At 40.2% G+C, this 23,661-nt stretch overlaps 1 protein-coding gene across 1 annotated transcript; it reads left to right on the top strand.

Annotated features, from left to right (window-relative positions):
* Positions 1–709: 709 nt before the first annotated feature.
* On the top strand, positions 710–12,283 carry LOC310989196 (translocating chain-associated membrane protein 1-like 1). Its single transcript, XM_083976172.1, has 11 exons — positions 710–1,221; positions 2,191–2,251; positions 2,370–2,488; positions 3,829–3,945; positions 4,031–4,089; positions 4,872–4,956; positions 6,754–6,824; positions 7,265–7,369; positions 7,466–7,609; positions 8,469–8,629; positions 8,752–12,283. Exons 1-11 carry the CDS (start codon positions 1,102–1,104, stop codon positions 8,823–8,825), a joined length of 1,116 nt encoding a protein of 371 aa, XP_083832298.1. The 5' UTR covers positions 710–1,101; the 3' UTR covers positions 8,826–12,283.
* The last annotated feature ends 11,378 nt before the right edge of the window (positions 12,284–23,661 follow it).

Raw genomic sequence — 23,661 nt, 5'->3', positions numbered from 1 at the left:
ACATTATTGCCCATTCACACGATGACACAATGACAACTTTAGGGGGCAATGGGCTCTATGCACAGCTCCACTACTTCCTGAATTTAAGGCAGCTCCTTTATTTCCTGTTTTAGGCCTACATTATTGGACAAACTGATTAATCCAGGTGTGTCTGAGTAGTCACAATGGTCAGACACACCTGGATTAATCAGTTTGTCCAATAATGTAAAACAGGAAATAAAGGAGCTGCCTTAAATGGGCTTTATGCACAGCTCCACTACTTCCTGAAATAAGACAGCTCCTTTATTTCCTGTCTTAAATTATTATTGGACCAACTGATTAATCCAGGTGTGTCTGACCATTGTTGTGAGGTCAGACACACCTGGATTAATCAGTTGGTCCAATAATGTAAGAAAGGACATAAAGGAGCTGGCTTATTTCAGGAAGTAGTGGAGCTGTGCATAGAGCCCATTATTTTCATCCTGGGGGCTCCTAATCCAGTCATGTTTTTTTGTCACTGGGATTCTTGGGGCCCTAACTGGGCATTTGCTGCCTTTTCTCTCAGTCTTAAAATATTACACACTCCCAACAATTAATTACTCACGACTCAGACAATATACAAGGTGACTTTCTGTAAAAAAAAAAAAATTGTAGCTACACGAACTCCCGGTTCTTACGTGAGGTACGTGAAGGCACCACCACGGTCCTGGGTTCTCCTTCTACGTCAACGTTCTCTGGGCGGTTCATGAATGGGGTTTTGAAGTGTGGGAGGCCGGTCGGTCCGTCATCATCTGATCTGACTGACTTTACAAGGCTGGGACTAGAGAGGGAGAGGGAGGAATAAAGTGGGTGTTGTGCTTGTGCTGTGCTGTGGTGGTGGTGTTTGCTGGCTGGCTCCCGTACGTACGATGTTATCTTCATGACTGTTTTTAAGCAACACGAGTTGTTGTCACTGTGCTTACGGACAGCTACAGCAGCGGAGCGACCGTTACCATCCACCACCACCACCACCACCACCGCCAGTTGAGACGGACGTGCAGCGGAGCTAGAGCCGCTCAGTGACGGCTGAACCTCGGACCCAGAGACGGGAGGGAGAGAGCGGTGTTGGAGACCAGCAGAGCCATGGGGTTCCGCAAGAAGAACAAGAGCCCCCCGGTGCTGAGCCACGAGTTTGTGATCCAGAATCACGCCGATATGGTGTCGTGCTTGGCTATGATCATCCTCCTCGGCCTGATGTTCGAGGTAACTGTGATAAGAGCTGCTGTTTTTAGTTAACAAACTGCTGTTAGCTGCTGCTGCTGCTGCTAGTTAGCTGCCAGCTAGCCACCGTTAGCTGATATGATGACAGCAACACACTAGGGGCAGGGCGCTAGCATGTCTGCCTCCCTGTCTTCTCGTGTGTCTCAGTGGTTGCCAAAGAAGATGGTGAGGAGGCCCAATGGCAAAGCTATCAGGTTATTTCAATAGCAGGCTAACTAATTCATTCCCTGCATAGCTAAAAATAATAATGCATGTATCTAGCTCTTAGCATTTAGATGAGCAGGCTAAATGTTGTTTGGCTGCATGCTACATATTTGATCACCAGCTCTCTTTTTTTTTGGCTTTGGTACAGCTCACTATAGCTTGAATAAAACAAGAGAGCTCACCTGTCCCCAAACCCAGCCACCTGACTTTGTGAAAACACTGAATATATATATATAAACACCCACTTCTTCAGACTTTGTGATGATAAATCTGCATTGTAGCTTGGTACAGAAATCTAAATGTCTGTATTCAGGGGTGGGGAGTGGGTGATGACAATGTAACACACTCATCCCTGACACAGTGATGATAGCTCACCTTGTTGGAGAGCCCTGGAAGCCCCTGCAGGCAGTCTCTAGAGGTCCCCAGACCCAAAGTATGAGACTCAGTGAATTCAGGATCTTCCAGTGACACAGCAGTCCTCTCTTATAACATGAAATAATGACAGTTTTCCAAAACTGTTTTACAGTTTAATGCCATAAGATATAGACATATGGATGCAGTGAGAAAAACAATCTGTTTCTGTGCCCCTGTTGGGAAAAAAAGATATCATGACTCAGTGTAACGTTTACTAACACGGGACATTTCAAGGGGACTAATACACACAGTGCTTGGCTTCCCATGAATAGCATCTGACAGAATCAGACTCAGAGTTTGTCCATTAATCCTGTTTCTTTCTTTGCCTTCCAGGTCACAGCTAAGTTTGCCATCATGTTCATCACAGTGCAGTACAACGTAACACAAGTTCTCGGTGAGTCTTAAGTTCATAGGGCCAATAATCATTTCATTATTTTGATTTTATTCAACATTTCCCTTCATCATTGTTTAGGTTTTAAGGTTTAAATTTTGTATTTCTGTGTTTTCTGTAGATGAGAAGAGTGAGCCTGTTAACCTTTACCAGTACGGTCCCAAGGATGTTGCCACTGTGTTTTTTTACCTGCTTATTGCCGTCATCCTTCATGCCTTGATTCAAGAATATATCCTCGACGTGAGTACCCAAGCGCAACAGACATCACACTTGTTCACATGATCTCACTTTGTAACACTGGTTGCATTTATTATCTGTTAATGTATATATATGTGCAGTAGAATCCAAAAGGGATGGGGATGTGAAGATACTTTGCTATGCTTGAGTTTTAGCTTAAAATAAATCATGTTGCTCTACCCAATCTGTGTACTCGAGGCAACAGCCTTTGTGTATAGTTTGATTTCAAAAGGATCAGAAATATCAAAGGCTGCATTATCTAATTTGTCGTCTTGACTCTGTTATGGTCTGTCTGTTCTTCTTGGAGAGCTTTTTGTTAGTGATCACATCCCATCTTTCCACCTAAAACACCAAAACATAATGACTGAAACAGTGCCCATGTTCCTACTGACAGCTTCTGGCTTTGACAGCAGGCCCCATTATCATTAAGAGAAATAAAATATTTTTGATATTTCTTTATTCCAAAAATAAAAATCTTTTTTGGACTACATTCAACAATGTACAAAGATTCTTTTTAAAATATCAGTCTCTTGCATAAAAGGCAGGTTCACATTTTTTCCTGTCACCTAGTGAACACCACACTAGACTCCAGCTAAAAACCACAGTGCTTGTTTCTATGGAGAGGTGCATTCAATTCAGGGGTCAGTGTCTTGCTCGAGGACACTCGAGTCTGTGAAGTAGACGCTCAAACCACCAACCCTGTGATTAACAGACAACCTACTCTTCCTCCTGAGCTGTCCAGACTGAAGACAAAGTCATGACAGGAAAAATGTGAACCTAAAGGAGACATATTATGCATATTTTACAGTTTTTGACATACTATTGTATTACTATTCTACAGAGTTTTGCATGATTTTCTGCTATAAAACCTCCTTGGTTGACTCGTTCGGATGTCAAGATAAATCCCAACTTCAACCACTATGCAGCCACTTCGTGAAACGCTCCGTTTTGACGGTCAGGTTTTGCGCAAATCTCACAGACATCTTGTTACCAAGCATTCAGAGAGACTGGAAACCATGTAAAACCTTGTTGGTGGATGAAGGCAGGACCCCTATAGCTCATGTTGTGCAACTTTGCAGAGGTTCAGCGTGGAAATATAACATCATAGCATTGTAAGAATGTTCTAAAAATGTAACGGCATAATATGTCTCCTTTAAGGACGTAAAAAGTGGAAAACTTGCACGGCTACTCTACTTTTAATATAAATTAATTAATGAAAGCAAATCTTCAAATATCTCAGTGTTTATATGAGATGCCAGTAACAGAGAATATATCCTCCATGACAACACATGACATACAGTATTGATGTGTTCATCTAATTTGAAAATTTTGTTTGTTTTCAGAAAATGAACAGAAGGTTGCACCTGTCAAAAACCAAACACAGCAAGTTCAACGAGTCTGGACAGCTGGCAGCGTTTTACCTGTTCTCCTTCATCTGGGGCTGCAGCATCCTGACAGCGGTATGAGGGTCAGGAGTCACACAGACAAAACCATCTCAGCCTGCGTTACGCTTTATCTCATGCAGTTTCTCCTCTTCTCTGACAGGAGGACTTTGCAACAAATCCTACTTTCTTATGGGAGGGTTACCCACATACTCACATGGTGTAAGTAAAGATTTACAGACTCTTACTCATCATTAAATCATATTTTTTCATGGTGATTAATCCCAGGAAAATCCTAAACTCTTCATGACTAGTTTTAAACGGTTTCCTCTCTGATTCATAAACGGAAAATGCACTTGTTTTGAACTTTTTATCTCAACTTTCAAGCTACACACACATGATGTTTTAGATTCTGGATCACACTGTGTCTCCTTCTCTTTTTTCTCTCTGGTTTGATTGGTTTAGCATGTCTCTGTAGTTAAGCCTCTGCATTGTGTTTGCTTCCGTCCGTCCCTCTCTTGTGAACAAAATATCTCAGGAATGTCTTTAGGGAATTTTCTTCAAATTTGGCACGAACAGTTTGTTTGATCTTAAGGATGAACTGATTAGATTTTGGTGGTCAAAGGTCACTGTGATCTCACATGTGTCCCATTCCTGTGAGCGTGGTATATCAGGAATGCCTGGAGGGAAGGATGGAGTTGATAATAATTTGGTTATTGAAAGTTAAAAGTCACAAAACACATTTTTGACCATAACTCAGGAATTCATGTGCTAATTATGATACAATAAAAATATTCTTAATATCTTTTATTAAATTCCTGCAAAGTCTCTCTCCAGCTTGGATTTACAGCTGCTAGGTGGTAATTTGACTTTGAATCATGTTGTACATGTCTCTGTAATTTGAACATTTTGAATGCCTATGCTTCAATATGATAAAAAAACTTGTGTCCATGCAGAAATAACAGCGAGTCTCTCACCACAGCACAATTTGTCCTCTTGTCTAGTTTTCAGGTGAAGTTCTTCTACATTTGCCAAATTGCCTATTGGCTCCATGCACTTCCTGAGCTGTACTTCCAAAAAGTACGGAAGGTAAGAATCAATTAAAAATGATGCTTTTGAAAAATGTTTCAGATTCTGGTATGTTGCCCTAGGTTAGCAGCGCAGCAGCTTATTTATGTAACCGAGTGGTAATGCATCAATGAGATGGCACATAAGTGAAAAAGGAAGCTGTTGAACTAAATTTGGATTTTGGTCACTTATAAATTCTTAACATCTTGCTTTTCTATAGATCAGAAGTAACATCACTGGATTCAGATAAACTTAATTACATTCGTTGCTGTCAAAATAGAAAATGTTTTTTCATGCAATGGCCTTTGCAGCCTGTAACTTGATGAGCCCAGTGGTGTTCATACCTCAGTAAGTCAGTGGTCCGCTAACCACTGCTAATCCCTGCTGGCCTTCTCTGAGTCTTCATGAGGAATCAGAGGAGGGTTGCTCAAATTTACAGTACAGCGCCCAGACACCTACTCACGTTCAACAGTCACACTTCTCTTTGCAGTACAGAAAGACAAGCAGGGAAGACTAATGGTGTTTTTACACTGATATTGAATGAGAAACCATTATTTATTATTGTTCCTTCTTCTAGTTCAGTGAGCAAGCATCATGCACGTGGGTATGATATTGATTATGTACATACGCTATTTCAGACTGGAGCCAAGTAGATGTCAGGGCGTAATGCAGAGAAAATGTATCATCGCTTTCAAAGCTTAAAGGTGGCTAATGAGTGGTTAATGGGCTGTGTTTGCAGACATTACAAGAAAATCTATGATAGAATAAAATACACGACATTAGGAGTGATTGTTAAAGAGATTAAAATAGAAATGAATAGTATTAAAACTGAAACAGTAAATTAAATTCGATTAAATTACAAACTAAACTGGAAACCACAGGTAAATAAAAAATCAAACACAATTTCGCTTTTGTGTTAAACTCTCTAAACACTGCATTTTCTGTGCTGCAAATTAATTGTTCAATTTATCTCCTATCATGTGCAGGTTTGGGAAAATACAAGTAAAAAGTGATAGAAAGCATATTTTCAGTAACAGATGTTTGTATTGACAACACCCAGACAGTATGCTTCTTAAATGGATTTTATGAAGCTTGCAATAAATTACAAAAAATGTATAAAACAAGAGAGTAATATTGTATGTTCAAGAAAACCAGAGCCAAAACAAAATTTAAAAAAGCAGATGTTTTTTTTGTTCAGGATGTGAATTCATGAAACAAACTCAGCTGAAAATGCCTAATGCATTAAAAACATATAAAGCAAGTATGATCTCAAAATAATGTACTAAATCAAGTACAATAATATAATATGTCTTTTTAATCCGACAGTAAATTGTCCAGTTCTTGTTTATTCCTTTTGCTCATTTTCCAGTTATTTATTTATATATTTGCCTTGAATTTAAAGTGTGGAGTATATTGAAGCAGTGTGTGTATATGGTGACTGTAGAAGAATTTGCATTATAAGCTTTGGTTTCAGCTTCCTGCTCAGTGTTATTTGAAAAGGATATCACATATCATTTAAGTGTATTTAGATGTACTTATACAGTACATCCATCTTCTGCTTATGTGCGTATTAATACCACTGAATGGATGATACTGTTGAAATAAAGTACGCTTAATTGAAAGAAAACACTTAATGCCCTTCAGGTATCTTTCACTATAAAGTAAATAGAATCACTTAAAACGTTCACTTAAATACTTAATGTCCAAACTGTAAGCCGACATAAAACTGCCTCGTCATGCAAACTGTTTGTAGCTGCCACAGAGCGTCTGCTCTTACTAACACAAACACCTGCTTTGTGTTTTTATTTCTCTCTACAGGAGGACATCCCCCGCCAGCTCTATTACATTTGCCTTTATGTTGTCCACATCACTGGTGCCTATGTCTTAAAGTGAGTGAAAAATGATGTGTGTTTTTTTCTCTCTGTGTGTGTGTTTCACATTCTCACAGGGAAATATCTCAGAGCGACCTGATGGACCAGTGTGAGATGACATTGCATCAACTTTTCTTGCTGCCTAAAGCTGTGTTTGCTTAGGGAAAGTGTGTGAAAGCAAACTACACTTCACCACAGCCAAAAGTATAACTGAAGTTTATAGAGTGGCTGAACTTTTTGTTCTCTGAGTGGTGGACTGATGGCTGGGTCACTTTATTGATTGTGAATGACTCCTTAAAGATCATATTTAAACTCTAAAACAGGTCAACTGACTTCTCCACTCACTGAAAACTGATGCTGATACTTTATAATAGTATCATTGGTCTGTTTACTGTAAGAAAATCAAAATGTAATGTGGAAAACTGTGTGTTTATCCTCCCCATCTCCTGCCTGTTCAGCCTCCACCGACTGGGCCTGGTGTTGCTGGTCCCTCACTACCTGGTGGAGCTCCTGTTCCACGCTTCACGCCTCTTCTACTTCAGTGATGAGAACAAGCAGAAAGGGTATTACTGCATTATTTAGTGTTTGGTGAATGGAAGCACTTTCTCTGTCTGAACAACCTGATCCAACAACATTTTTTTTTATTTCCCCTTTTACAGTTTCACTCTGTGGGCACTACTTTTTGTCATCGCTCGCCTCCTCACCCTCACACTCTCAGTTCTGACGTTTGGCTTTGGGCTTCCCCGAACAGAAAACCAGGGCTTTTCTCTAGCAGAAGGCAACTTCAATGTGCTCACCATAAGGCAAGTACAGACCGCAACTGACTGAATGTCTCACCTAAAGGGATGCTTCACTCAAAATCGATAATTCACCAATTTTCTACTCACCGTCATGCTAAGGAAGGGTTTGGAGAACTTTCAGAGTCATCAAAACGCTTTTCCAGGGGGGGTCCGGCTGGCAACAGATTTTGATAATGGCGTCGGATAGAGCTCACTTTTTAATCATCCAAAACACACTATGCACTATGAAACATCCAAATACCTCCATACTGCTTCGTAAAAAAATAATTTGATCTCTGTTTTTAGCCTTGTTGTAGTAGTAGCTCCCAGTGGCTCTGTTGATGTTTGTGCGCATGTGCGAGATTTGCTGTGAGATGTTCGTTCGTCGTCGTAAACCATTGGATGTATGATGTAAACACGGAAGAACATCTCGCAGTGAATCTCGCGCATGTGCACAAACATCAACAGAGCCACTTGGAGCTACTACATCAACAAGGCTAAAAACAGAGATCAAATTAATTTTTCCCGAAAAACTTTTTCATGTGGCGGCTTCAGGACACTTGGGTCAGTACAGACAGCAGTATGGAGGTATCTGGATGTTTCATAGTGTGTGTTTTCGACGATTCAAAAGTGAACTCTATCCACCGCCATTATATGAAAATCTGTTGCCAGCCGGACCCCCCCTGCAACTCCAAAAGCGTTTTGATAACTCCGAAAGTTCTCCAAACCCTTTGTTGGCATGGCGGTGAGTAGAAAATTGGTGAGTTATTGATTTTGGGTGAAGTATCCCTTTAATGTCTCATAGCAAATGGTGGTACGGATAAAGTGACAAAAACAGTTTTCCGGTTCACAAGCTAAAATGTGTCTTCTCCACCCTCCTCAGGATGACTTGTCTGGCAGCGATCTGCCTGACGCAGGCCTGGATGATGTGGAAATTCATCAACTTCCAGTTGAAAAAGTGGAGGGAGCACAGCCAGAACCAGGCCTCAAAGAAGAAGGCGGTCAGCCCGAAGAGCAAGCCTCACAAAAGGGAACCTACAAGGGGTGAGTATTCACCCAAACAGACACAATGGAGATCCTGTGTTTTAATAACTTGATGTGTAAGATTTGCAGTTGCTCTACGGTACAATCCTTTAATCAAGGTTTGTGTTCACTTGTCTTGTCAGGAGGTGCTTCCAATGGAGTCGTTAAGTCTGAGGATAAAACATCACCACGGGCGAGAAAAGCCAAAGCTTCATAGAGATGGAAGAACTGGAAGAAGAAAAAAAAAACTGAGTGAGGGAGTTCTGACAACGTGACATTATGTCTTTACACAACTTCAAATTTTGTCTACTGCTCTCCAAAACAAATGTTTAAGCGCACTAAGAAACCTTACATAGCTGTCCCTTTGGGGTTGAAACTCCCCGTTTGAAAAAGTTTAGTGTTACCGTCTGCTAGAAGAGTTTATTATTCATTTGGTTTTCTCTGCAGATGGGACGTTGGCAGGGCAGAGCTGGTTTTGATGCTTTAACAGGATGGATTTAGCTCTTCAAAGTGTCCTTTTGTGTAAAACAATGATCACTCGTCGGGTATTTTAAACTGAGTTGCTCTTCAGTAATTTGACATCAAATCAGTTGATATCACAGTACCTTAAAAAAAAAAAGTGAATTGTGACTTCAGGGCAACTTAATATAAAGTGTTAACGTGCAGTTAACTGTACAGAGTGTCATTTTAAGTTAAGGCCTTTTTCACTTAAACTTACAGAACAGGCCATCAGTTCATGTCCTAAAATAAAAAATAAAAAAAGCCTTTCTTGCTCTGCGTGGCAACACGACGACGATATTCTGTTGTTGTCAGGAAAAAGATCCGACATGAATCGCTCCAGAGGAAGATTTGTGCTATTTAGGTATTTGACATGGCTGCGGCCTGGGAAACTGAAGCTTGTACTTAACTCCTTGATCATTTACTGCCATTGTTTGACAGCCTCTGCCTTTGAAATCCAATATGCTACAGGATTGAGGCACCTTTTTTTTATTTTTAAATATATTTTTGTTTGCTTTTATCACTAGCCTGGTAACCAGCCCGTGACGGGGGTTCATCCAGGTCCAGGTGACTTACCAAGAGGAAGCTGTACTGTAACCTGTGATGCTGTACTGTATGCATACAGTTAAATCTTTATAATGGCATGATTGGAAACCTGAGCAAGAAAAACTGTGTTTGAGGCTGCACTTCAGTCTTTTATATGGTAATGTCAATGCATGATGGTTTAAGGCTAAAGACTTTATGGCTAGTTCCTACCTGTGCTGTTGAGTTTGCATCTCTTTCTCTCTCTCACACACACACACACACACACACACACACACACATACACATACACATACACACACACACAAGCATTCAGTGGCCTTTTTACAACTGCTGCAAGAGGTTTGAGTTATTTATTTTTGTCATAATACTACAGATGATTATTATTTTATATGCTTTGAGAAGCTATAACCAGCAAACACAGCGGTACATAGCAACTGCGTTCAGTTAATCCAAACAATACAATCTTTCTTCAAGTGTCCTTATAACGTCGGTGGTTTGTATCACTCGTTCTGCTTGTGTTGCGTTCTGTTTGCCTTCTGTTTTTTATTCTTGGGTATCAGGGGACAAGCTATTCACCACTTAATACACTAAGTTACATCCCATATTGAGATGGGAAGTGTGTTTGTGAGGGACTGTTGTTTGTATGCCTGTGCACTTACTCGTGAGTGTGTGTGTATGTGTATGTGTGTGTACAGTATTGTTCTGCCTACTGTGTGTGTGTTTGAGACTTAACGGGGCCTGAATGATGATGATGGCAGCGATGATGATGACAACGATGTTTATTGCTTGTCTTGTTAAAAAAAAAAATGATTGCCTGTGTGCAGAGCATGAAATGTGACAATCTTGTTCATTGACTCCTGCCCTGTTGGTTGTATTTTACAATCACATCCTGTCCTTCAGTTCACTTTCGTTGGGCCCGTCTCAGTTCCCAACATCGCTTCTATACTGTATGTGTAAAAACACTGAGTTGTGGATAGGTGTATGTTCTATAGGATATCGGTTACTAAATGCTTCTGTGTTTTGTCTTTGCCCCTCAGATGCCCTATCCTGTGTGAGAGAGATTTTGTGATTTCTGTTGCCAAATGTGGCATTTTTTTTTGTTTGTCCCTCTTGCTTCACCTTTTCAATGATCCTGACATTGCTATGGAGCACACACGTATTGTATTGTTGCGCCGTGCTCTTTCCTCCTCTCATGGACCCGGACAGAAGTCCCTGCTCCACTGCTACACCACTGTGCATGTGAACGTCTGTACAGAAAAGACTATTACTGCTTTGTCTGCAAACAGTTGGAGTGTGGAGTCTTAGTCCGGAGGAGGAGGACGCCGTTCATTTTTTTTTGCTCCCTTTAGTGCGCCTCTAACAGGACGTTATAGCGGTCTTATTGGCCCCTATGTCTGGTGTGTGTGGCAGTGTCATAGGAGGAAAGGAGTAGCAGAGGACTTATGTACCAGCCTGTTGTTAAACTGTCTCAGATGTAAAAGAGAAGAAAAAAAAAGACTTAACCCAACACTGTACTAAAATATGTGTCAGATTTTTAAGCTATTTTTATAGAGGGGAAACTGTTAAATTCACTGTTGTTCAGTACACATGTGTGAATATTTGTTTTGCATCCATATTGATATGAATTGTTTTTGTTTTTATATATATATATATATAAGAATGAAGCTTGCTGAACTGGTAGCGTGGGTATACATTGTGGTATGAGTGTAAAAAAAAAACAACTTTACTTAGCCTAATGGTTTATTTAACTTCATGGCCTTATTAGAGCAAAGTGAACTCAGTTGTATAACAGTGCTCAGTTAACACCACGCTGCAGGTGCACACTGCAGCAGCTTTCACACACCACTACATGTTTTATGATAGGGAAACGCACCGTCATAATTACACAAAACATCTACACATCAGTTTAGTGACATGATCAGAGGAGCAAGTGGTCAGTATAGTGTTTTCTTTGTTCCACTCCAGCAGGTGTGTTTTTTTGTTTTGTTTTATTTTATCTTACCTGTGATTACAGGCCCGGGTGTAGAACTAACTATCTATATGTTGCAGAGTGAAAACATCTGTAAGCTTTTATTGCTTTATCAGATAACACACTGTACAACAATCAGCAGATGTTGAGGCTCTGAAACACGAGCCACACTGTAGTTCCCCTCGCTTATAGACACAATAGCCTGTATAATCCCACAGGAATGCACTTTTTTCTTTTCTTTTCTGCGTAGTATGCATTATGTGAGAGCACCATAACACTGCTCACTTTGGGCTGTTTTTGCATCGATTCTCAATGAAATACAAATTGAAGTTTCTCAATTAAAACGAACTGTGCATTGTGTAATTGTTGAAAACTTAAAAAAAAAAAAGAAGAAGAAAAAAAAGGCTGCAGTGAATTAACTTTATGAGCAACCTCTAGGTGGCAACAATCATTAATGCATTTGAACATGAGATCTCTAAATAATAATAATTTAAAAAAAAAAGACCTGCACAGCAGAGACACATGTTTATTGTATTCTATTAATTCATTCTGCATTGTCCTTGATTTGTTTTTATTTTGCTGCTTATCTATAGATGTTGCGATATATTTCCTTTACAAATATGTTGTCTCTGAACTACTCTGATGGTATATATTTATGCAAATTCTTGTGAGTTCTGATCATTTTTCTTTGTCACTATTTTTTTATTTCATGTTTGAATAAAGCTTTTGATCATTACACAGCCTTGTTGAACATTTTTATTTTATTTTATTATTTTTTTTACATATGGCCCACAGGGTTTAACAGTGGATCTGCCCATATAGGGGTACAAAAAAACATGCAAAATCACTGCAGTTTCAAAGCCCAGTTTTCCATTTCTGACATGAACCAGCAAGGAAAATGTCATTTAATAAGGCCGGGATATTCTTCATATATTGGCTTTTGAGGATTCTCTGTCTCTCATCTCATGCTCATTACATCTTTCCACTTATTCCTCTTCAGGATATATTCTGAGGCTTCAATTTTAAACATTTCTCATTTATGCTACCCACTGGGATTGGTGTCGGGAGACGCGAGGGGAGGAAAAAAGTACTTTTCAGCTAATTACCACCAGGGGGCAACACTGAGCTTCTTTTGCCTGAGGGACAGAAGCAGTCTGCAGGGGCATAGCTGCATACAGACCTGCATTAATAAATCACTAGTCAGAATGAGAAAGACGGAAACATTGTCTTATCACACAGCGTGCAGCTCAGCTCTCCTAAAACTGTCTTTACCATGCAGTTAGTAGACAAAATGAATCAACCGATAGCTGACAATATGTATTCATCCAAATCCAGAAGAGTGTCCTAGATAGGAGATGCATCTCGGCGTCACTGTTGGGCAATTTGATTTACCAGGGGCACTGTAAACATGACATCTGTGCCTGTGGATGGATGGCGAGGGACGAGCACGGCACAGAAAAGAGACACCTGCAGCTCATTGCTAATGTGTTGTGTTGTTTCAGAGTAATGGGTTTTCTCTGGGCAATCAGACAGCATGATGGATCAGTGGGAACCAGGGAGGCAGGCTGGAGCTCCGCAGGGTCAGCACAAGGACAAGAGTTCACACACACGCTCTCCATCACACACACACACACACACAGAAACAAATGCACACGGATGGCTGTATCCCCAACTTGGGCGTACATGACCTGAACCCTGTAGGGTGCATGCACTTCAAAAGCAAATTTGCAGAAAGAGTCCCAAAAAAAAAGCAGGGATCGGCTAAGGCGAGGGAGAAAAAAAGAATTGCCACCCCACTCCTCCCCTTCAACCAATGAGGATAAATCTCCCACTGAATCGTCAGTATTATGTGTAATTTCCATATAAATTAGCTTCATTAAAAGGGGAGTACTTTCTTATTTAACGAAGCTCATTTGAAATTCTGTATTTAATAAGACATGTAATCCCAGACTTGCAGACTAATAGCCAACAATTAGCAGGACTGGAGCATGTGTGTGTCTGTGTGTGTGTGTGTGTCTGTGTGCGCCTTTGTGTGTTGTGTATGTGTGTGCCTGTGTAATCTCCTGGAAGTATTGTAGTCCTTCAATGTTATTTCCATTGATTGTCTCAAATGAGCAAATTGGGCAGCAGCTGCTCTCCCAGCCAGGTTTACTCGCAGTGATCCCTGAAGCTGGATGGAGATCTAAGACGTTCATGACCTCACCACTATTTGAGAGAGCGAGCTGACGGGAGGGGAGTGCGTGTGTGTGTGTGTGAGGTGAGCAATAGAGCAGGTGTAGACCGATGAAGGACAGAGTGTGGAAGGGGTGGAAACATCTGGGGGGATCAGAGGCACGGGGAATGAGAAGCAGACGGGAGTGAAGACACAATGGTGAAGAAAGTGAGAAGAGGAGAGGCAGACGGGGAGCAATGTCAAGCAGAGTGCTATGATTAACAGTAGGACTAAGGAGAATAATGGAGCGCAGTGTGTGTGTGTTGTGGAGAGAGAGAGAGAGAGAGAGGAGGAGAGCGGTGCCCTATCAGTGTCCATCAGAGCCAGTAGATGCAAATTAAACCAGACTCCTAAACGGCACAGATAAAAAGAGGAAAGGTGAAATAAAAGAGCCTGTACAGAAGAAGAGTGAGATAAAAGAGAGAGACTAAATGACTGGATGAGAGGGAAAAGACAGAGTGATGAAAGAAAAGGCGGAGAAAGAGATCTCAGTCGGTTTATTTTCATCCAGCATCACCCTTCAGTAAATGGTGTTCATTGTGTGTGTACTGTTTTAATCAAGGTCAGTCAATTTATTTGGTAATAGCTTTGTAAAAAATAAATAAATAAATAAAAAACTTGATGCAAAATTGAGGGAAAAACAGAAAGTAGAGCAACAATAGGAAACAGAAGGAGACGAGGAAGTTAAAAGACTAAACACTGGTGAGTGTGTGGAAGTTTGTTAATGACAAAACCATTGAAAGGCCGTCAAACAAATTTAAATGGAAATCATTCTCCAAGTCAAGACTGAAGCAAGCGCACCGACACATTTGTTCAGGATCCTGTTGCACACTTTACACTTTAGACTCTAACAAGTTTGCAAACAAACTCAGACTGACAGCAGAGTTTTAAAAAAATCCAATGACTCCGTCTCCGTCCTGCACATGAAGAGTTAAGTCTCTGTCACACCAGCGTTTAATTTCAGGGGAAATTCTGCAGTGAAATTAGCTGATTTCATTGGTGCTGCAGGAATCGGTGAATTCCCTTGTTGTTGTTGTCCAAGCAGTCCTGACAGAGCAGCTGACCTCCATGGAGGCAGAGAGCCAGATAGCTATAGCCTAGTCCTAAAACGCAGGAAGCTATCAGAGCTTATTAGCTGTGTTGCACCATCCAGTTTTGTTTAACCTCCTGTCACCGGGTATGCACTGAGGAGGAATGGTTTGCAGACTCTTCGGAGACAGGAATCAGTGATACAAATATAAATGCCGTTGCCGAATAAACCTTGTGACCCATTTGAAGGGTTAGCTAGCTCAGAGTGCTTTTTTTTTTTCTTCTTCTTCTTTTCAGGGTCTCTCGTAGCTACTGTGACTCTGATGGTTTTGCTTTACAGATCTTTTATCAAGTCTGTTTAATCTCCTTTTATTCTGCCCTGTCTGCACAAAACAAAAAATCGTATTTGGCCCAAATTGTAAACGATGCCAGCAAAAATAATTGGCATTTGGCAGCACGCTCTCACAAAAATGTCTGACAAACAAGTTTTGCAGAAAGATCAGTTAGTCCTGTCCGGTCCTGATCACCCTCCTGTTACCTTGTTTCCTTTGCCTCCTCAGGGCCAGAACTAAAACAAATGCTTCTTCAGCACATCGGTGCAATCAATTTGTACAAGTCTAAATCTGCACTTTCACATGTTGCAAAACTGTTCTTATTGTTTATAACTCAAGTTTGGTGGTTTTATGTTCTTATGTTCTCATTTTATGTATCATATCTTTTTTTTATGTCTTGGTGTGTTTTTATTTCCACTGTAAAACAAATTTCCCCTCTGTGGGACAATAAACGCTCTAAATCTAGCATGTTCCTGGACTGCGAGGCTGCTAAATGTTAGTTCACTTTACCTCCAGGGGTCCACCAGCAGCAGCTAGCCTTGTCAGAAGTCTCAGCATCAATAAGAACCAACATTTTGTGACGACGCTCCAGTGAATTTAGCATTTTAAGGTGCGGTCAATCGTGCCTTTTTCTATGTGACCCCACCCTCAGTAACTCCATCATGGTCCACTGGCTTTGTCATTTGCCCCCAGACAGATATGTGGAATACATGTCAGCATTAAAGCTTGTCCTTTAGGAGCATGCCAAAACCACTGCACAAAATTATGAAAGCACATGTTGAACTGCGTACATACAAAACCAGGGTTTTGTACTTAAGACTGGTTTCATGGCTATAAATCTGTCACCATGTGCTCTCGAATTGAGATTGATTGCATCTTGAGTTTGTTCTATGCTGACTTAGTAGATTTGCAGTTAATCAACTGTTCTACATATGGACTCTTGTGTTTTTTAAAGAGGTTTTGTGTGTCTCCTTCGCTCAGTCCTCGTTGCTCAAGGATGTGAACTTCCTGGCGCTGAAGACCTCAGTCATGGAGTCTGCAGCACGTGTCCTTTTTGCCTGAAGCCTTCACACTGAGCCACACACAAATCAAAAAAAAATGTAGAGGGAATAAGAATATGATTTATGCATGTCCTCTACGCTGTGAGGAATGTTACTGTGTGTGGGGATACAGCTGTGCACCAACAAGCTTGTGCATCTGGAACATGAATCTTTACATACCTATATACATGTGCATGCACGTACACACACATACACACACACATACATACATGCATACATACATGGCCCTAACTGGCAACTGGGACAGCTGACAGCACTAGCAAGGTCACGTGTGTTTATACAGTCTCATCTGTTCCTTCACCGCCTGCTCTCTCTCGGTAACGCTCAGTTTATGCACTCTTCCACTGTGTCGGTAAACACGCAGTCCCGGGCTCCATCTTCCTTTCTCACTTATTACTCAGCCTCTGCTTTGGGTTTTGTTTTGCCAAACAGCGACTTCATCGTCCCCTGAGGCTTCCCAGCCAGTGATTCAACAACTGCCCCCGTTTTTTTTTTCTTTCCTTTTTGCTTTATCTATTCAATCATGCTGTATTGATTTTGCATTGGATGGTGCTGAGGTAGGTTTCACAAACACAAAACAGAGACAGAGGGTAATGACTACACGACGGGACTGTAACATATGGTGGATTCATAAATGTATGACAAACTAATTGTTTCCCACAGCTCCACCTTCATCTTTCAATCTGTCTTTGTGGGCAGATCTTCTCCTTTTTTCTCATTAGTGACCTCTGTGTAATCCCCCCCTTCCCCTTTTGATTACATTATACTGTACATCCATTTGAGTGCTGATAAGCCCACTTCAAACTCTGTCTATATAGTCGAGGCTGCCTCTTAACCTTCCCGTGTCTCCGGTTTACCGCCATTCTGATTGGATATGGTGCATAAGAATGACGGCTTCCAGGCAATACGTCTCTAAGTGAGTGTGTGTGTGTGTGTGTGTGTGTGAGAGAGAGAGGTGTCGCTTCGTCACCAGCCAACTCTAATTTAAAAAGAAAATCGCCCTGATGAAGGCCCTTGCTGATATGTGTTGATGAAATAAAGGAGATTATTTCAGTTAGTCACCTCATGTGTGTGTGTGTGTGTGTGTGTGTGTGTGTGTGTGTGTGTGTGTGTGTGTGTGTGTGTGTGTGTGTGTGTGTGTGTGTGTGTGTGTGTGTGTGTGTGTTGTTGTTTTTTCACATTTTAGTCATGTGTCTCCAATGTGTTTTTCACATCAGCTTCTGCAAGAGGTAGTGTTAAGTTTTAATTGTAGAGACTAGTATTAAAAAAACAGATCCTTGGCTAATGACTATGACTAATGACCTCAAGGTATAAAATACATTTGTTCACCTGGTTTATATTAGTGTATACTGTAGGCCTATAGTAACTACAACATACAAAAAAGGCTGTGACTGATCTTCCAGTTATTGTCTTTATTAATCATTTGGTTTATGAAATGTCACAAAACAATAAAAGATGACAGCAAGAAAAAAAAAAAAACTTATTGTCATACTATAATGATTCATTTACATATAAAATGCAACTGGGAATTACTTGGCATTTATATTTTAATAATTACTTGAGTGATTGATGGATACAGTAAGATTACCGTTTCTCTGTTGATCATTCCAGCTCTACATACCAATGTTAAAGCATTTTTTTTCTGCATGTGGGTTGCTTCTTTTCTCTGTCCATGTCTCACATCTGTGTGTGTGTGTGTGTGTGTGTGCATGCTGGTAGCGGTTTCACTACCCTCCTGAAGCCTCGTTCCTACCTGTTTAGAATTTTAAACAGCTTCCCTGTTCCTCTCACCTTCCCACAACTCTCTCTGCAGTCCCCTAAATTCTCGCCGAGGGACTGGCTCAACAATAAACTGTACGCTGCTAAATAAAGCATCATCATCCACTGTCCAATCTCTAACCATCTAATGGACACATATTAGGCAGTAAGTGTGCTTTATTGTATCTTTGAGGATTACGGTCAAGTTGAATTGTGAAGACGATGCCGAGGTGCCTTGTACTGTAGTAGTGGTAGTAGTGGTGGTGGTGGTGGTGGTTGTGCTGTGTGTTTTCTTCACGTTACATTTCATTTTCTTTTAGCCTTCGGCAGCACTATGGAATTTTCCAAATGATGGGACAATAAGTACCATAATAATGTGGCTTTAAATATTGTGGAATAGCAACCTGAAGCCAGCTGGCCATCGAAAACAATTCTCTCCATTGTTTTGCTCCATCAAGAACAGGGCTAATGAATTCAAGTGTTTCTCTCCAAAATGCAGTGGTGGCAGATATTCTCAGAGGCGCTTTACGTTTTCCAAAGCTATATTTAAATAAATTATTCGTCAATATAATCTGAAATAATGACCTGTTTTTAAGTAGAAAAAAGAAGAAAAAAAACTCCAATTATTCTGGCTGCTCCCCACCTGTAAATAAACGGATGTCTGTTGAGGAATCATACCAGTGGTTTTGCCTGCTGCAGCCCATTTATTACAAACATTACTGCCAACCATTGTCCAAAGTGTACAGTCCGGTTTTAACAATTCTGAGTGTCTTTTTCCTACCTTCCAGGCAGCCATTAGTTTCCACTCATCCCCATCTTTGAATATCAACTTGTGCTTGGTAAAAAAAAAAAAAAAATCCTCATGATGCTTTATCAAAGACAATAAAATGAATCTTACTGTGTCTAGATTTTTTTTGATGATTTAGTCGATGAATAGTTTACAAGACATAAGTAGTGATGGCTTGTTCAATGTGTGCCCATTGTGTGTGAATTATTGATATCAAATCTTATAAACTGAAAAGCAGCCTGCAGCACAAACCTGTCTGGTAGAGCCACAGTCATCAGTGGGGCGTGGTTAGATGTGGTCAGACGTATGCTCTGTTGCACATGCATGGATGAATTACTGAACAGGTATACTGGGCACAGGTCCAGGGGCCCTAAAGGCCAAGGGGGCTGCTGCACCAGAGCCTGTGTATTAAGGGATCTTATATCTTTTATAAATTTTTTGATCAAACAATGACAGAAAGACACAAAATAATAACAATTAAAGATAAATGTGCATGAATAGATGTAAAACAAGCTCAAAAAGACCTACGACCTAACGTAAAACGCATTAACTACAAAGATCCTGGGTGGTATAACACCAGTATTGTGTCCACCAGTAGAGAAATGAGCATCAACTCTCCGCTATACTGTTTGTTTTTGTGTGTTGTGGTCATATTTTCTCCTGTGCTGACGTATAATTTCAACATTAATCTTTACTTTACTTATAAAACACACACACAGTGCAAAGTGGTTGGTACAGAAACTATATTTCATCTCGAAGGTCACCGGCAATGATCTGTATGTTGTCTGATAATGTGTAAATTGACTATGACTCTGTGATACTCTATGGAGTCATTAACAGTCTCTCTCTTTACAGCCCTAAGTAAAAGCATTAAAAGCATTAAGCTTTTACACTTTCGTTTATTGGTTCAGTACAGTCTGCCAGTCGACCTGAAGTGAGCTCCAAGTCTATCTTTTTTCTTTTCTTTTCTTTTTTTAAAGAAGGCTTAAAAAGTCTCTAAATCCTTTGGCTTGGATTTACCCCCTATATGTGTGTCTGTAAGTGTGTGTTTTACAGTGTAACATGTAGCACACAGGCTTTGTTTTTTATTTTTTTGTGAAATGAGCATTTTGTTCTCGCATTTTTTCTCTGTGTACGACATGCTAAAATAGTGATGAACTTTAATAAAATGTTTTTAGGTTACGCTCAGGCCAACGTGTTTTAACAGTTTCTCTGAAACAGTGGAGCTCTTGAAATACAATTCTTAAGGATCTTTTGAGATGTAATTTTCGCTTTCCAAGAACATTCACATTTTTCACTCAGTGAGTTATATTCAAATCACATTTTCCTCTCCTTAGCCGTTCTTTTAGTTTTGCCTGAGGAATTATGCGTGACCCATGAGGCTAATTGCTTTAAACCTTCTCCACAACCTTATTTCAACATTTTCTTACTCGCCTTAGTCTCTAACAGTTTTCTCCTTCTTGCTTGCCCTCGCACCCTGCCTTACTTTCCCGCTAAACCTGGCGCAGCTCTACCTTATTCTCACTCCCTCTATGTCCTCTCGAGCTCCAACACTTCCTCTCCTCCTCTATCACGCTGACAACTCCACACTCTCTTCTTCTCTCCCCTTTTCTCTACTTTGTGTTTCTTTAACACCCATAGGTTTTCCCAGCTACCCCTCTCTTCAGGCAATAGGCACCATTTATCATCATCTGTGATCTTGTCTCTGTGTCTTCTTAAACTGCCTTAAACTAAACTCCACTATCTCATCATCATCTTGTCTCACTTCTCTCTCACCTTCCTCTTTCCATCTTCTTTCATTCCCACTGTCATTGACACAATAGGATCCTGACTCATGTTGTGTGTGAGTGTGAGTGTGTGTGTGTGTATCCATCTATCTATCTATCTGTGTTCTTGTCTGCCTGGAATCACCATGGTGACGGGTTTTGGTGCTGTCTGTCCCTTGCCGTGTATATCTTGGCAGCGGTCGGGGCACTGTGTCGACGTGGCCCAGTTCAGAGGCCACCCGGCTGCGACGTCACTGCTCCGCGCTGACCCTGCCAGCTCGCATATGGAGCCCACATATGGGCCTCATCTATAAGAGATTGGTGGCCTGGAGGAGCCACAGTCCCTCCAGTGAAACAAACCAGCTCACAGAAGGCTGGCTCCTGCAAAAAGGCTGCAGGGATGTGAAGTGACATTTCAGTATTTCTCTGTTTGATGAGGAGGAGCAACTGGGCTTTGATACCAGAACAATCCTTTTCATCTATCTATCTATCTATCTATCTATCTATCTATCTATCTATCTATCTATCTATCTATCTATCTATCTATCTATCTATCTATCTATCTATCTATCTATCTATCTATCTATCTATCGATATCCATCTATGGATTATAATTCAAGTTTTTGTAGTTTCTTCTTATCGACAAGCCGTGGCATGTTGATCGGTCAGATAAATTGAATAACATAAAATGTACTGGGTCCTACATATTATTACCCTGCCATAAATACAATTTTAGGAAAATGTATACCCTTATAATCATGTGTATCGGTTGTTGCCTTTAAACTAAACCCTTCAGTGAAGCTGTGGGTCACAACTTGTCCAAATACAAATCCAATTAACACTTTTTTTTTCTCCATGTGTAAATGAGGATGTACAAAATATCTATCTATCTATCTATCTATCTATCTATCTATCTATCTATCTATCTATCTATCTATCTATCTATCTATCTATCTATCTATCTATCTATCTATCTATCTATCTATCTATCTATCTATCTATCTATCTATCTATCTAGTTTCTTGTGCTATATAACCTGTGGTAACACGCTGTGTGATTGCAGTGAGATAGTATTTGGTAAATAGACTGTACAAGACATATCTGCCCATTTACCCCTGGGTTCACACAGCTTTTCAATATATATTTATGTTCAGATGACACATCAGGGGCAATGATAGGGTTCAGTATCTTGCCCATAATACTTATGGACTTGGAATTGAACAGTCGACCATCTGACCTGCTCTACGGCCACCATTTTTTTTTATATAAGTGATTTTTTTGAAAGCGTTTAGGTGAGAGAAGATATTAGAAGCTGGTGCAGAAATCAGTGTGACTGAGAAACAACTGTAAAAGTCCTGTAATATATGTTTGAAAACCCACATAAACAATCATGAGATGATTAATAAGAGAAGAAAAGAAAAACTATATCAGCAACGTAAAATTAGCTTACCCTCCTGCCTTACTTCTTTTTGTGAATATTGGTAGTAGCGTTGCTTTCTCTGCTCATAAAATACTCATAAAAAAGCTCATAAAAACATACAATATAATCTTTGATGAGGAGTTGCAAGTTAGTTTTGTTTCATTTTAAAGAGGCACAAGTCATAAAAAGAGTCATAATGATTGGTAACCACTGTTGTAGATAATGGCTGATGCACCATAAAGAAATATCAAAAGAATTACAAAAAGAAAATACACATACATATTTAATACATATATTTAAAGAGTAATATAGAAATAATTCAGCCCTACAAGAAAATCACTGTAAAGGACCTTAATGGAGCTTTTTCAGTATCCAACTTGGTTGAGTTTGATGGAGCTTGAGTTTGTACTGCATTTGGTCAAATCAGTACCACATTATATTTGGATAGCAATGAACATTAAGCACAAATTCATTTGAAAACTGTACTCTGTGATACCTCATGAAAAATAATGCAGACTTGACGCTCACATTAATGGATCAGCAGAGACTCAGACCTGCATTTAAACTTTGGTGTGCTGTTCAAGGACCAGCGAGACAATGAAATATGATCCAGGCGGTCTGGTTGTGCTTTAATGCTTATCAGACGCCAAAATGCTTCACAACAGTTTTTACCACTCAGTGACAGGATTTCAAAAACTCTAGAAAGTTATCTCTGCAAACTACAACACAGGGGTTGTGATGGTGACTAGCAGGATAGGGGAGGAGCGTAGAATTCAAGAAACAATCTTTAATTGGATGCAAAGTTGGGAATGTCCTCAGATGCCGGATGCGTCATCAAACTTTTCTTTTTCCAGGAAGAAAAATACATCAATTTTAAGGAGGAACTATGCAAAATGTTTACCTTAATTGTTACGGGGAGAATGCGGGCTCCAAGACACTATAGGTCCTAGGGTCTACTGGGAGAAAACCAACCTTGCAAAACCAACGCCTCCGACCCGGTGTTCTCGTCCTAGATCTCGTCCTATAAGAAACATGGACAGCTTTAAAGCACTGCGACGCAATAATAATCTCTTGTTAACGTTACTCACCTCGGTAGACATCGCTCCACCTATTGCCTCCTTGCCAGCTTTGTTGAAAATAGACATAAAATAGGGAGGAAGGTTAGCTGTAAGTTTTCATGACAGTGAAAATATGCACTGAAACTGTAAGGGGAGCTCCGCAGAGAAAAAAAGCGACCAAAACAGCGAAAAAGTGACGGGAATGCAAAAAATCTCCGATAATTTTTTACATTAATTTGGCAAATATCAATTGATAAATGAACAATTAACATGAGGATTCAGCATTTTTCCAGTGGGGGCAGTATCAGAGAGTAAGGCTATCAGAAGTTTTCAGTCAACACAACAATGTCGTCCAATGCTTGTCCTCCTGACGTGTTATTTATGATGTTGCCATTGCTGTTTTCTATATCATCAACATTTTGGCCTACTCAAGACTCGCCATGTTTTCTGATAATGTTGGCCAAAAGCGACTGAAGTCAATTAACAGACTATCGAACCTTGTTTGAAAAGTCTTAAGTTTGCATTAAATCTTGTCAGTAGCACATTATTTTTGGATGGTACGAAATGATTAGAACATTTTGCATTGTGATAACTCCTGAAAAATAAAGCCAACAGAA

This window comes from Trachurus trachurus, assembly GCF_905171665.1.
Source record: "Trachurus trachurus genome assembly, chromosome: 7".
Taxonomy (NCBI): Eukaryota; Metazoa; Chordata; class Actinopteri; order Carangiformes; family Carangidae; genus Trachurus; species Trachurus trachurus.
Note: the sequence above shows the minus strand (reverse complement) of the source record. Positions and strands in the feature narration are given on the sequence as shown.

Excerpts from the sequence above, each read along its gene's own strand:
- LOC310989196 (XM_083976172.1), top strand. The coding sequence starts at position 1,102 with ATGGGGTTCCGCAAGAAGAACAAGAGCCCCCCGGTGCTGAGCCACGAG. Across the intron at positions 4,090-4,871 it reads TACCCACATACTCACATGGT|TTTTCAGGTGAAGTTCTTCT; the intron begins GTAAGTAAAGAT and ends CCTCTTGTCTAG. Across the intron at positions 4,957-6,753 it reads ACTTCCAAAAAGTACGGAAG|GAGGACATCCCCCGCCAGCT; the intron begins GTAAGAATCAAT and ends TTCTCTCTACAG.